Source organism: Larus michahellis, chromosome 2, assembly GCF_964199755.1.
Source record: "Larus michahellis chromosome 2, bLarMic1.1, whole genome shotgun sequence".
NCBI lineage: Eukaryota > Metazoa > Chordata > Aves > Charadriiformes > Laridae > Larus > Larus michahellis.
The window spans coordinates 19,080,813-19,094,110 of record NC_133897.1 but is presented as its reverse complement, the minus strand read 5'-3'; the positions used below and the strand labels follow the sequence as shown (position 1 = coordinate 19,094,110).

At 42.8% G+C, this 13,298-nt stretch overlaps 1 protein-coding gene across 3 annotated transcripts in view; it reads left to right on the top strand.

Annotated features, from left to right (window-relative positions):
* Positions 1-8,619, top strand: part of APBB1IP (amyloid beta precursor protein binding family B member 1 interacting protein) — a 66,942-nt gene extending 58,323 nt beyond the window's left edge. The window contains exons 12-14 of one of the 3 annotated variants that reach the window (XM_074574429.1): positions 542-659; positions 4,637-4,734; positions 7,074-8,619. In XM_074574429.1, coding sequence (XP_074430530.1) covers positions 542-659; positions 4,637-4,734; positions 7,074-7,610 — 753 coding nt within the window. In that variant the 3' untranslated portion in view covers positions 7,611-8,619. The remainder of the gene's footprint in view (positions 1-541; positions 660-4,636; positions 4,735-7,073) is intronic. The other 2 variants (XM_074574428.1, XM_074574427.1) reach the window with 2 other exon arrangements.
* Positions 8,620-13,298: the final 4,679 nt, after the last annotated feature.

The following is a 13,298-nucleotide window of genomic DNA, read 5'->3' as shown; positions in this document are numbered from 1 at the left end:
ATACACAGCCCAGTATACTGGCTGTACCTGGCTATACAGACCCACTTCTGTTAGGTATATGTTCTTTTCTGCCAGTTCTGCTGCAGGGTGACATCCAACAAAGGTGTGGGGTGAACATCGGATTATTTTGTGTATTACACTGACAGAGCAGTTTGCTCTAGAGGCCCAGGATTCAGTGTCCCAAGTCTCCAGTCTGAAAATGTAATACTTGGAAAGCACTGGAAAAAGATATTTATTGAGAACAGTTGGTTTTAAAGCCAAGTTTCAAGATGTTTGCAGATACTAAACTGAACATTAAATGTGTGAATGATATCAGTAGGACTGTGTTTGGTCACAGGGATTCCTGTTTTATTGTGCTGTTACAGAGATGCTTTCCACCTGGCCCTATACAGAAATAGGCACGGCATTTGTAGAAAACTGCTTTTTAACAAAACTGGGTAGGAAGGAATGGGGTCAGAAAAGCTGTCTGGGAGCAAAATTAATGCTTGGCCTATTTCAGGCTTAACACCATGCTTATTGTATCATTTTGATTGTTTTGCAGTATGGCAAGACGCTATTTGATAATTACAAGTGTGCAGTGAAGAAAGCTGGCTTGTCCTCTCGGTGGACAAATCAAGGGACCGTGGAACCAGCTGCTCCTGCAGGATCCTTATCAGCAGGTACCAATGCTGTCACAGCAGTTGAAATCACATTTATTGCCCTCTTCTGTCATCATCAGTGTTGCAATAGCCTTTGCTCAGAAAACTATCCATCTCATTGATTCAGCAAGATAATATCTTGTTCTAGACAGCCCAGCATAGCTCTAATCTATAAGCTAGCCGCAGAGCTTTCGCTTTAAAGTTAGAGCTTGAAGAATACAAAGACAGCCCACCAAAGGTTCGTTTAAATCTGCATAATTTAATAAGGTATTTTTCTGTTGGCATCAGAATACAAATCCTTTATACTCCCTCTACGTTTTACAGACTGATGGTTCATGTCTTGAAGTTTTCTGTTTGCCCATATCTACACTGCCTGTATCGGAGCTTTTCTTCCCATGAGTGGGATATTCTGAGAATGGTCATTTCAGAAAGAGATTATTATAGAGTGAGCCACTCTCTTTCCTAGCCTTTCACTCATTTGCATGCTAACGGTGTGGGTGTTAGGAGAAGGACATAGAGGAAGAAAGGATTGGGTTATTCCCTAACTTTACTTTTCCAGGAGCTTCATCATATTGCTGTTACCTATTTTATCACCGTACAGATACAGCAGTGCATGATACTAGCTGTAACTTGCATGAATGTTTTTAGTTTACATGCTTAAGGTATACTTTATTTATTAGGAAGGACATGCTGGCCAAGTACTTACTATCATAAGACACGCAAAGTCAAAATCCGTGTTGACAGTTAATCTTCTGACTTCTCATGTAGACAAATCAAAATCCTCCAAACACCTTTCCAAGGCTTTAGTTTGCCTTTTAGTACATGTGAGAAGAACGTGGTCTTTCTACTATTCGTTGGAGTCAAATCATGGTAATAAATGCACATTTGGGGTAGGGAGACCCAGTAACAGACTGTTTTGAGATCGGGAGATTTTTGACGGTTGTACTCAGGGATATGTTAGTGAGGGTGGATGGGACAGTTGTGGAGCATTTTATGTTCTGGTGTTGATGGCAGTAGAGAGGTGGCCGACCAGTGGGGCTCCATGCTGGTGCTGCAGTCTGTACTGGATGTGGGCAGGATTGAGGCCTTATAAAGTGTATATATACATCTGTATAACTTCAGCTCCTGACTAGAATCCAGGAATACTGCATGTGATTATCAAATACACTGTTAATCTTAACTAATGGATCCCATTAAATGGTTAAATAGCCTGGAAAGATTTTAGTCATGTATGTTATCTCTATGGAAATATCTCTGAAGGATCATTAGCGTTCTAATTGGGGCAAGTCACTGTGGTTGTTCCTGTCATACAGTTATCATTAATGCCCTGTATAAAACCTGGAGCCTGACTATAATACTATAACCTGAACTGCCTGACTGTGAGTAGTTTTTGGCTCATGTTTTGGAAATGGAACAAAGCATGTTTTCTTCTGTTTTCAAATGGCCGTATAGCCATTTATATGGTCTGATTTCAGTATAGGCTAAAAACTGCTATAGAAAACCACAGTCCTGTGTGAGCTTAGCAGGGGGCTGTACTCTGTTGACTTCAGTGGCAGCCAAAAGCAATGCTTAGGAAGGCAAGCGTGACTTCGTTCTCTCATCTCATGTAGCCTGTGCTCCCTGGTCGCACTGCTGTAGCCAGCATTTGTGTGTTCGCGTATACCCCAAACTGGTCTGTGGTTCTGAAGTGTCCCAAGTGCCAGGTGCATCTGAGGCAAAATATGTTGTTTGCCTCTCTGCCTCACTATGGGTTTCTTTGGACACTAAAAAACAGTGTATGCTGTGTGCCAGCACAATATCATTATGTTTGAAAGATGAAGGATGTTGCTTTATTCAGATGTTCATATCACTACAGGGCTCAATATTTTGCATTCTGTGTTTTGGGTATCTATATTTTGCATTATGTTTGGACTACTTCTCTTTTTTTTTTGCTTAAAAAATATTAATTCAACATAAAATTTTTGAGAAACTGACTTGCAAAGAATACTATAACATTTAAAAATAAATCTTGATAGTGGAATGCATGAACTCACATATTGGATTGACTGGGGGTCCTTTAGCTGGCAGACTTTGTGTATAGCATATGTGCAGGTATGTGGCAGGAGTTGATATAGCAAATGTTGCTTTCAAGTCTTGTATAGTTTATGAAATCCATTAACAGAAGAAACAGATTACCATTTATCCAGATCCTAAGTTTCTGGTATATGGTATTTGTCAAGCAGGACACTACACCTTGCACTATATAGAGTGGATCTCTCTCTGCCCTTTCATTTAAATGTTAGTTAAATCTCAGCATGACTGAGGGCTGCATTCTTATTGCATCAGTGTGAAGCCCAAACTCCTGCTCTGCTATGGACAGCAGGCGAAGTGGGGAGAGACAGTAACCTGCTCCACTTGAGGGCATGGACACAGAACCCAGGGATTTACTCTCCACTGAGCACTTACAGCCACAAGATTGGTTTTATCTCTTTATTGACTTCCATGTTAATCCTTCAGCAAACACAGTCTGTAATTTGAATGATCAAAATGGTGCTTTGGATTAAATATGCTGAAAAACATGCAGGCACAAATATAAACCACAAGGACTTCAGACCACCTTCTGTCATCCCTTGAAGCCTAAATAGCCCTAGTAAACGCAATACACTGCAGAGTTTGTCTTACTTCTCTGTCAGTCGTGTGATTTGCAGGCATGGCGATAAAAAGAATTTATTCTGTTTCTTATCATATTCGTGGAACCTCTTTGCTAATCAGAAAAATACATGTTAAGATTAAAACCATCCTTGTGCTTAGACTTCTAGTGTAGACAGCTAAGGGTTCGCTAGCATCCAAGAAGTACGTGAGTGGAACTTTACTGGATCTCAGAACTGTAAATTATAATAGAGCTAAGGCAGTCATTAAGCTTTACAAATGTATGTATCTAGGCACCAAACACTGTCTACTACTTTGATATGTACAGCTTCCAAAAATCCTAGACTAAACTGGAGAGTTTATTTAATCCTCATCAGGCTATACAGGGGCTCAGTATTTTTTCATAATTAAACACACAAATTTGTCCTTTGGTCTCACATTCACTTACTCCATTTGACAGTACTGGGTTATTTATGCATATCCCTTACAAACACAGTAATGGTCAGCAGACGTTTTGCAGAGTTTTAACTTAGCCAGCTAGCAGATCTTCACTAATCCGAGAATACAGTGAGGTTCACAAATCTTCCGTGATTCCAGATGGGGGAGAAGTTTGAGAGCCGTTAGCTCACCTACTAAAGAAAATGAATCAGCCTCTCTGTAGGACTTCAAACCCTCAGCTCTCATGACCCATATTGATATGAAACTATGGCACTTTTAATCTTTAGCCCAAAGTAAAGGAAAAAAACCCATGCAATAAAAACTGAGAATGTAGTAATACTATAGCACGCTATTTCAAAATGCTGTTATGAAAGACAAGTATTTAAACAGTGGAAGGCCAGAGGGTGGGCTTAAGTGTGCCAGTTTGGTTTCTGTTTAGCTTTCGTTCCAAAGCCAGTTCCCCTTCTCTCTTCCTCTGTCAGCCTTAATGGTCCCCTTTTGTAATCACCATTTATAATAGTGAGAAGAAAAAGCTCTTCATTTGTCGACACCTTTACACACTCTCATAATTTCTGTCGTATGTCTTCATAATTCTGCCACTTCCACTTCCTGTAGGATTGTCAGCTACAACCATGGAGGCATGTGGACAGATATTAGTTTTAATGTACGGGAACTTGTTTATTTTCCTTTGGTAATGAACTGAATATGAAAAGTCACAAAACAATCCTGAAGCAGAAAACAGACGTTCTCATGGATTTTACCAAATTTTGTATAAAAAAAATGTGTGACAAGTGGTTTCTTGGTGGAAGTTGTAAAGATGTTTTTATAGCCTTTTTCTTAGTTTGCTAAGAAACTGGCAAAGATTAACCTTATCTGGTTAATATCACATAAATGTAACGCACTCTTCCCTCTGTCTCCTCTCCTTGTCACAGGTGCTGTTCAGTCAAATGGACGGATTCCCCAAATTGTTCGTCGTTCCAGTGCAGAATTTCCTGAGACTCAGAAGACAGTGGATACATCAGAGGTACAGGTCAGCAGTTACTTCCAGTGCACTAGTTAAATGTCACCTGTGAACCACTTCTTCAAGTTTGTTTTTCTTCACCCTCTGTCTTCCCCCCTCAAAGTGCCAGTGTACCGTTGTGACAAGGATTTGGCTCCTGGGTAAAGTGGCTGGTTTGCTGCCCCTCCTCACACTTCACACGCTGCAAACAGCCTGTCCATTGCACAGAAACAAGGAGCCACTGCCGGCAGGTGAAGGCACAGGCATCCACCACTTTCATTCTTCAGAACAAGTAGCTGTGAGTTCATGTAGCAGGAATAGGAATGTGCCTACTGGGACAGTCTCAAAGAGTCTGTGCCGTCAGAACCTCGGCGCTGTTTTCTGTCTCTGCCAGAAAACGGGCCTTGCCTTAGTAACACAAAGGATACAGTAGTGTTTTCAGCAGGGAACACTGTGCACAGATGAAGATGAGTGTGTAAGAAAGGAGAAAGTGAAGAAGTAAGGGAAAACATCACATGTTTTCATTAGGCTTTAAATGCATTCCTTGGTTAAGCTCCAAATATCGTCTACTTGCACCATCTCTAGTTGTAAAAATACCAGTAGAGTACAGTATGAGGACTTCGAAAACATACTACAGAAAAAAACCCCTTCATTTGTTTGCAGTTCATTATTCAGAGTCCTTCCATCACGCATAAAGTGCACAGGACAAATGAAATTAAATTCCTAGGATTTTGCAGTCACCTTGCATTACGCGTCCTACGCTTCTTGTTTCTGTCTTTGAGTTCCTCCTTTAAAAAGGTCTGTTTCTCTGTTCTGAACCTCACTTCCTCTGGAGTAGATCACGCTCTCAGAACTCAGCCACTGGTTCCCTCCTCCTGTGTTTCGTTTACTTCCATCTTTGTAGGCAAGGAGAGCGAGGAAGAGAAGGCATGCGTCTTAAATTTAGCTAATGCCAGAATTAGTACTGCTGACTGCAGGGTTGCAGACAGAGCAGTTTTCTCTGGCGGAAGCAAACATGTTGCCTCCCTCATCTCACAGCTTCTTACAAGCCTGGGACCAAAGGATCAAGCTGAAGTCTTTCAGGGTGCACGGTGCTACAGTTAGAGCACTAAGCTAGCTGGATCTAAACTGATAAATTAGCACAACTAGAAATGAATGTGTCACAAAGCTTTCTTTTCAGGACAGCAGACTTCTCCACAGGTTTACGAGAATAGATAGCATGTTTGTGTAGTAACTGTCATCAGCTATCAGTTGCTACCTGAAAATAAAAGAAGAGCAAATTATATTCAGGTATCAATAATGGGCTTTATTTATCTTCAGAGTGTCGACCAGCAAATGCAATTGAAAAGAAAAGCCACCTAAACATCTCCATAATGAACTGCTATCCTACGTTTTCTTTTTCTTAACTTGTATGATGGGTGCTTTGATTCATTTTTCCTTCAAAAAAGTTGTCAGAGGGTTTGAACATCTTGTGACCTTGCAGACATGGCTAGAACTTAGTGGCTTCAAGGTCCTGTTTGTCGCACTATTGATTTGGAAGTGGAGGACGCGTGCGCATGTGCCTCGCCCAGCAGGAAGACACCCTTCCCCAGGCTTATTAGTGGCCCTTGCCAGGTCACCCAGGGAGCATCTTTCCCCGGCTGTGCACCGCACAGAATGGTGACAGGCGGCTTTCCCAAGTGCCACGCTTCACAGGGAGCCCTCTGTACCACCCTGCGGGTGAATGCATGTCACCCCATGCTGCAGAGTGCGGGGGGCAGTGAATCCAGACATGGAAACTTTAAATTCCCAAATCTCTCCACTTTCTTCCTGGTTTACTGCTTGTTGTGTCTCATGAGTTTGGCAGAGATAGGTGACTTTAGCTTTATTGAGAGATCCAACTCTGGATCTCCAGCTAGAATGGGAGATGGGGACAAGAGCCAAAACTACATCTGCTTTTTATGTTCTCAAATCTTGCTCATTATTTTTGGATGTAAAAACACAGCACGTATTTTTATTTTTTTTTAAGTCTTCATGTTCTCAGGGAATGAACAGCAGGGTGGAACATCAAGAAAGTATCTTTGTATGTCTTACTAACTGCAGTTCTTTGAAATTTAAAAGCACTCATTTTCTGAGGACAGCACTTGACGAAGTGCTATGAATACTCTCAACATAGGGGTTTCCACTGTCAAAGCTCTGTGGGCAGCTCCAGAAAGAAAACAAAATACTCTTTGCACTCTTCAGGCAAAATGTACTCTGCTTCATTTTGCTGTCTATCTGCAGCACTCTTCTCATGTATTTTCACACCTTTTTGCTGCTCTTCAGCAGTGGCATTAGTTTACACATGCACTGACTGTGTCTTGTCCTTTTATTTCTTCTGCTTATTAAAGGCCAAGTCAAATAACGTCACTGGGCCTGCCCTGGCACAGTCAATGGTGAGGCCACAGAAATCCCAGAGTAGGAGGAACTCGCTGCAGCCTCCTCCTCCACCTGAAAGGCGGTCGTCTGCTATTTCTGTTTCACCAATTCTACCCTCCAAAGTCAAACGAGACAGCGGCGTTTTCCTAACAGATCCAGACAGCTTTCCAGCACCGCCACCTACATTGAAGATTGATTTTCCACCACCACCACCATCTGATTTCTGTGAACCTCCTCCTGATTTTGTGCCTCCACCACCACCAGCCTCCAGCAGTGGTAATGGGGACCTACCACTACCCCCTCCACCTCCACCTCCACCTGTCTCCAGTAAGCCACCACCTCCGACAAAGAAACCTGTGCCACTTCCTTCAAAAAGGCTAGAAAACACAGGACAAGATGGAGAACCACGGTCAGCTGGGCCACCTCTAACTGGGGCTGGAGGCAGGCAGGCAGATTTCATGTCTGACCTAATGAAAGCTCTCGAGAAGAAAAGGGGCACCACCTCCTGAACTCTAGGAACAGGTGGACTTCAAGCTACAGCTGTTTTTGTGAGGCATCATAGCAGGTTGTGCTGGATCAGGCTCCTCCAGGAGGAATTCTCCTTCAGAGTTCCTCCTGGGGGTCTCAAGAAGTAAGGTGGGGTGCCCTCTGTCCCCTACTTTGTCCCTATGACCTGCTTCTTCCCCCTTTGCTCCCCTCTCCTTCCCCCCCCGGCCCTTAACTACAATTCCAGCATCAGGCTAAGGTAAGATTTGGCTGTAGAGTCCGTCAGGACAGCAAGGGATGGTGGAGCAGCACTTGCAGAGCTGGCCAGTGACTGAAATGCATCTTCTGTGGCTGCCTCTTAGTAGAATGGGAGCTGAAGGAAAAAAATACAACAGTGTTCTCATGTGAATTTTGAGAAGTTGGAAGATCCCTTTTCACAGAGTTCCCCTTAAAGGTTCTTTATCAGGAAACCCCCAATTGTGCGGGTTTTTTTCAATAAAATGACCCCCTTTTTAAAAAAAATTGTCTTTCTTAAAAAGTAAAACCTCGCCTAGATTGTTCTGAGATACAAGGCAGGACCAGGGCCATTTCCAGTCAGTGTCACCACAAATGTTACACACTCCTGCTTCTGTATGCAACTCCAGTCATACCTGTCAGCACTCACAGTTGCTGCCTTTAAATGTCACTTAATCTCATTTGGTTAGTCTTAGACAAAGAAAAATTTTATTTCGAAATCATGTATGCTTCCCTTGGTAAGCAGGGATTTTTTTCCTGTTGGTTAATGTTTTTCTTCAAACTACCTAGAAATGGTCTGTCTTCTGAAAGTCTTTGTACCTCATACCTCCTCCTCCGTCTTTTTTTTTCATTTATTCTCCCATTTTAATCTCCATTGTTCATTTAGGCAGCGTTCATTATTAATTCTCAAATAAAAGCAGCTTCTATTTTATATCTGCGCAAAGTGTCATAGTTAATGAACAGGCATTTTACTGGCAATTTGTACAACTTCAAATATTTTAAAGAGTTTTTGCCTATACCTTCTAGTCTTTCTTTTTATTTCTTCCAGTCTTTGCCTCTTCTCATGCATAAAATCTCTAAGACATCATAAATATTTCTGTAATTTGCAATACAAAAAGCATCAAAAGCAAAGTGTGACATCTAAATAAATAAATAAATACATAAAAGCAGCCGACAGAGCAGGGGGCGAGAGCGCTGCTGTTTGTCAAAATGTAGTCCTGGGTCCAGAAGGGGTGGTGGGAGAAGAGGGCATGACAAGCTAGAGGCACTGCCACAGCCTGGAAGAGCTTTGGGTCATCTCTTGTCTTATTTTTGGTTTAAGGTTGGTTTGTTAATACCCACGTACCTGCCTAGCACCCTAGCAGAAACGTGAAGGCTATAACCAGAGCTTTATAAAGTGCCTTTCCTTTTGAAATGAGAACCTTCTCTTTTTTCTTTTTTTAAAGCTGAAAACACTAATGATGTGATGAACCACATGCATTTCTTCCTGTCACTGCAATGATTTTGCTTTAAACACCATGGTAAAGCCCACAGCCGTGTCATCTCTGGTGGAAGAAGTGGCTGCTGGAGGCAGGCCAATGAAGGCATCTGTATGTGGGAAAGGGAGGTTGTGGTTAATATTCCTCCCTGGTTTTGAACTTGAAAAAAATGTAAAAGCATTTTAAATACGAGGTTTTACAAGACCGTGTGTGTGTGAGAGATGCTAAGAGCCAGGTACGTATCTGCAGAGGTGGCAGGGAGGGCGTTGCCTGCAGGGGCCACTGTTTGAGCGTAGACAAGGAGCATTTTGAGTCTGTTGATGCTATAATGTAAGTGAGGCCCACCTCCTTCCCACCCCCACACCAGTATGTCATGCCACATGTTCCTGCGTTGACCCCACTCCCTGGTGGGGTCTTTGATTTAGGCGAATTATTTGACCAATCTGGAAGTGGTGGGGGACCTTTTAGGCTTTCCAAGGTCATGCAGGTATATCAGGTCTGGCCTTCACCCCCCAACACCTTGCAGGCCCTGCACTGACCGACATCAATGAAAACATCCTTGGTGGAGTCTAGAAGTGCAACACTAACCGAGGTGATTGCTGGCCATTACAGCCCCACTTCACCTAAGAGTTGTAGACCCTTATCTTCCATGTTTTCCACAAGTTCACAGCACCACGAGCCACCCTTTTACCCGAGTACAGAGGGCAGCGCTGGCTGGCCCGTCTCGCTTTTGTTCAGATGGTGCCTACTATGTTTTCACGTTTCGATGGCTGCAGGGGCATAGTCCTCCACAAGATGGCAAAGACCAGGACTTTGCTCTGATAAAGCACAAACCAGGAGCACTGCATATCAGGGAGCCAGACCCCTGATGAATTGGAGCAATGCAAGGCAAAACACCCACGTCAGCACTAGGAAGAGCAGGAATGAATGCAGTGGGAGTGAAAAGGACAGGCTCTTGGAAGGAGCCAGTGGTGATGGACACAAGAGGAACATGGGGATGCTCAGAGGGTGCTCTAAAACAGGGATGCTTCAGCCAGGGAAGTGCCAGATGAGTGACTAAAAAAAGTTTATGTGACATCCCACAACTTAATTTGTTTTTGGTTGAGACAAGGTGACACTAAGGGATGTTCTCGCTGCAGTAATCATGCCCATCCCCACAGCTACTGTGGGACAGCCACTCCGCGTGTCCTCCTTCCTTCCTTTGGTGTGTCAGCGGCATAAGCATGAGAAGAGTAAGCGAAGCTCGGGGATGGGGGGATGGGGGAGTGTCTTACAGCTGCTGTTAACCATTTGTTTGGTCTGCAGCCTTTGGTTGAGGACTGAGCGTTGCTAGCAAGATGTCACAGCTTGTACGCCTGTGTCTCTACGGCTAAATAAAAGAGGACGAGGATGCAAGCTTGAGCTTAGTGCTCACCCGTACTGCCAAAGTGGGCCTAAGCACAGCCCCAGGTGCAATTTAAGGAACTGCCCAGGCCAGGCACCAGAAGACAACATGGACAAGTCCAAAGCAGGGGTCACTCCCAGTACAGAGAGCCCCCATAGTGCAGCTATGGCCAGTTAAGGTACCAGTTCATGGGCCAAGGGGCTAGTTCCTGGCCATCTTACATACCAGTCTAGACAGAGCCTGTGCAACTCTTGATGGTCTTGTAGCTCCCTTGCTTTCAGTGAACTGAGCAAAAAGTTCTCACCAAGTCCCCCATGAACACAAATGTTACCTAGAAGTTTTGAATTGACAAGCTAGTACATCCAAAAGGCATCTCGTCATCTCCAAACAGCCAAAATGAGAAATGCTCTCAAGACCAGTGCAAAGCTCACAAGCTTAGTACAAGTTTTAGTTCCAAGTGCAGGAGAAAAAATACTAACTAGCTAAAAGTAGGAGGGTTAAAATTAGGGGTTAAAAATAGGATTAATGTTTCCCAATTGCTTTCCATACGTAGCTGAAGTAAGCATCATGCAGAATCACTGAATGCTAAAAAGCTGGGTGTCATTTTTCTGACAAGGTTTTAGGAGTGCACATTTTTGATACACTTCAGTGACGACAGCTTCCTGCTATCCGACTATTTTTAAAACAAATGAATTTTCTTTTATGAAATCTATACCCAGCATCAAAATAAAGCAGAACATGTCCTTACAAAAATGCTGCACAATAAGCTAGTTTCTCTGAATTCACAAAATCACTAAGACTTCTGCACGGCTTTCCTAGCATTCACTCTTCCCACCAGAATGCTCAGCCTCCGGCCCTATTTCCTCCCTTCTCTTTTGTTAGAGCACAATAAACTCAACTTTATACATTTTACATCTGCAGTCAATCATAACTCATGCACTTAATCTTACACAAAAGAAAAAGTGGAGCTTTCTTCGAAACAGAAAGAATCAAAGCCTACAGAAAACTCCAGAAATCAATTAAAATGCTGTGATGATTAGACTTCTATCAACTATTTTGTGTATGTACATGGTTGCATTGAATTTCTGAAATGTAAGCATTCAAACTCTCCATTCAAAAAACAGAGCTACCATTTTAATGATACACAATTATCTGCCTTTATTTGGTACAAAAAAGATGCAGCAAAATACAAAAAGATCTTCCTTTCCAAGACTGTAAATCAAAGCTTTTTGTAAAAAATAGCAATTAATCCTTCCACCTCTATCTAACCTATTGCCATATGAAATTGTCTTATTCCTGTAGATTGCGGTACATTACAAGAGATTACAGTATTTTAGTCTGAAAAGATCTGAAATTGCAGCCTGTTTTTTCTAACCTTTCTCCATAGCTCAAATGGAAGCAGTCTCGGCAGCTGTCATCTTTGGGCTCTTACAGGGAAGAAGGACCTACTTCAAGCGACCACTTTTCCGTCAGTCCTTAGGATTAGAAAGGTTAGAGTCATGTGGAGAAGTCCACGTGTGGGGGATCAACGCTGCTGCCCCCCATAACTGTCCTCTGCTACAGGGAGAGGATGGGAGTAAAAGAAGCACCTGTTTGGATTACCAGCCCCAGTATTTTTATTCTCCATCTGCTCTTGCATCACTGCTGTGTTTATGTAACGTGAAGGAAGAGGCAGCTCTGGCACCGCAGGTGGAAGCCAAGGATTTTGGAGAATATATCATGAAACGCAGTATTAACGCTTACATTGTCATAATAAACCGTAGTGATTAAAACCTAGAAGTGGAAAGGGAGGTGGTACAAAACGGTGAGCACGGTGTGGGCTCATTTCTCTACTTTTACAAAACATAGTTAAAAGATAGCGTTGAGATGATAACTGTATGCTTCATGTGGTTTTCACACACTCTCTCTCTTTTGAGAGCAGAAAAGTAGAAACTTAAATGGATGATGTGGCAAAACTACGGGACAGAACTATTGTTCGTGGGGTATCATTGACACTCTCGGCGTAACCGAGACCTGTGCATATTCTGGTAGGGGGAGAAACGCAGAACAGAAGAGATTCAGTATCATTAAGACATACGAATTCTCATGGTCTTGCAGAATATTCTAAGGCAGTTTGATCGCCATTAGCAGTCCATACTACTATGAAATCAGAATAATTACTAAAAACAGGCAATGTAAACTGCATGGTAAAACTGGGGGGAAAATAATGGAGATTTGCTTTCACATCCTCCATGGAAGGAGGACATGACTGAGTCCATGAATGAACTGCTGGAGAAGGAGCTGACCTACTCTCTGCAGCCAGAGGAATATGTCAAACCAATTTTCAGAACTTGCTTCATTCTTTCAGCTGTTTTTCAAGAACCTGAGAGAAGCCTCATGATGAGCACAGCGGGCAGTACGTGTCGCTGCTTGTAAAACAGCTCTCATTTGGGATGTTCTGGCTTTATATCCTGATGCGAGGCTTTCTTTACCTGTAACTATGGGTGATGCAGAGGTCCGCTTGCTACTAATAGGATTTAACATTTATAAAACCCTTTGAAGAAAAAAGCAGTATAAAAATGCTTTGTATGTATGCGATTGTCCCATAAGGTCAAGTCGTTTGGCCCACACACAAAAGATACTTCCCGGATGCTTGGTTCAGTGTAAGTTAGAGTTCTTTCCTTTCACCTACGTGGAAACCAGGCCCCAAGTTGCGCTGCTGCTGTATTTACCCTGCAGCACAAATACGTTCCTCTTCAGATCATCGCTTACTTGCTGTGTAACTCACTCCGCGGCAGGTGGTAATGCTGGCGTTCCTACATTTCATCACCACATGCTGTTTTGCTTGTAATTAG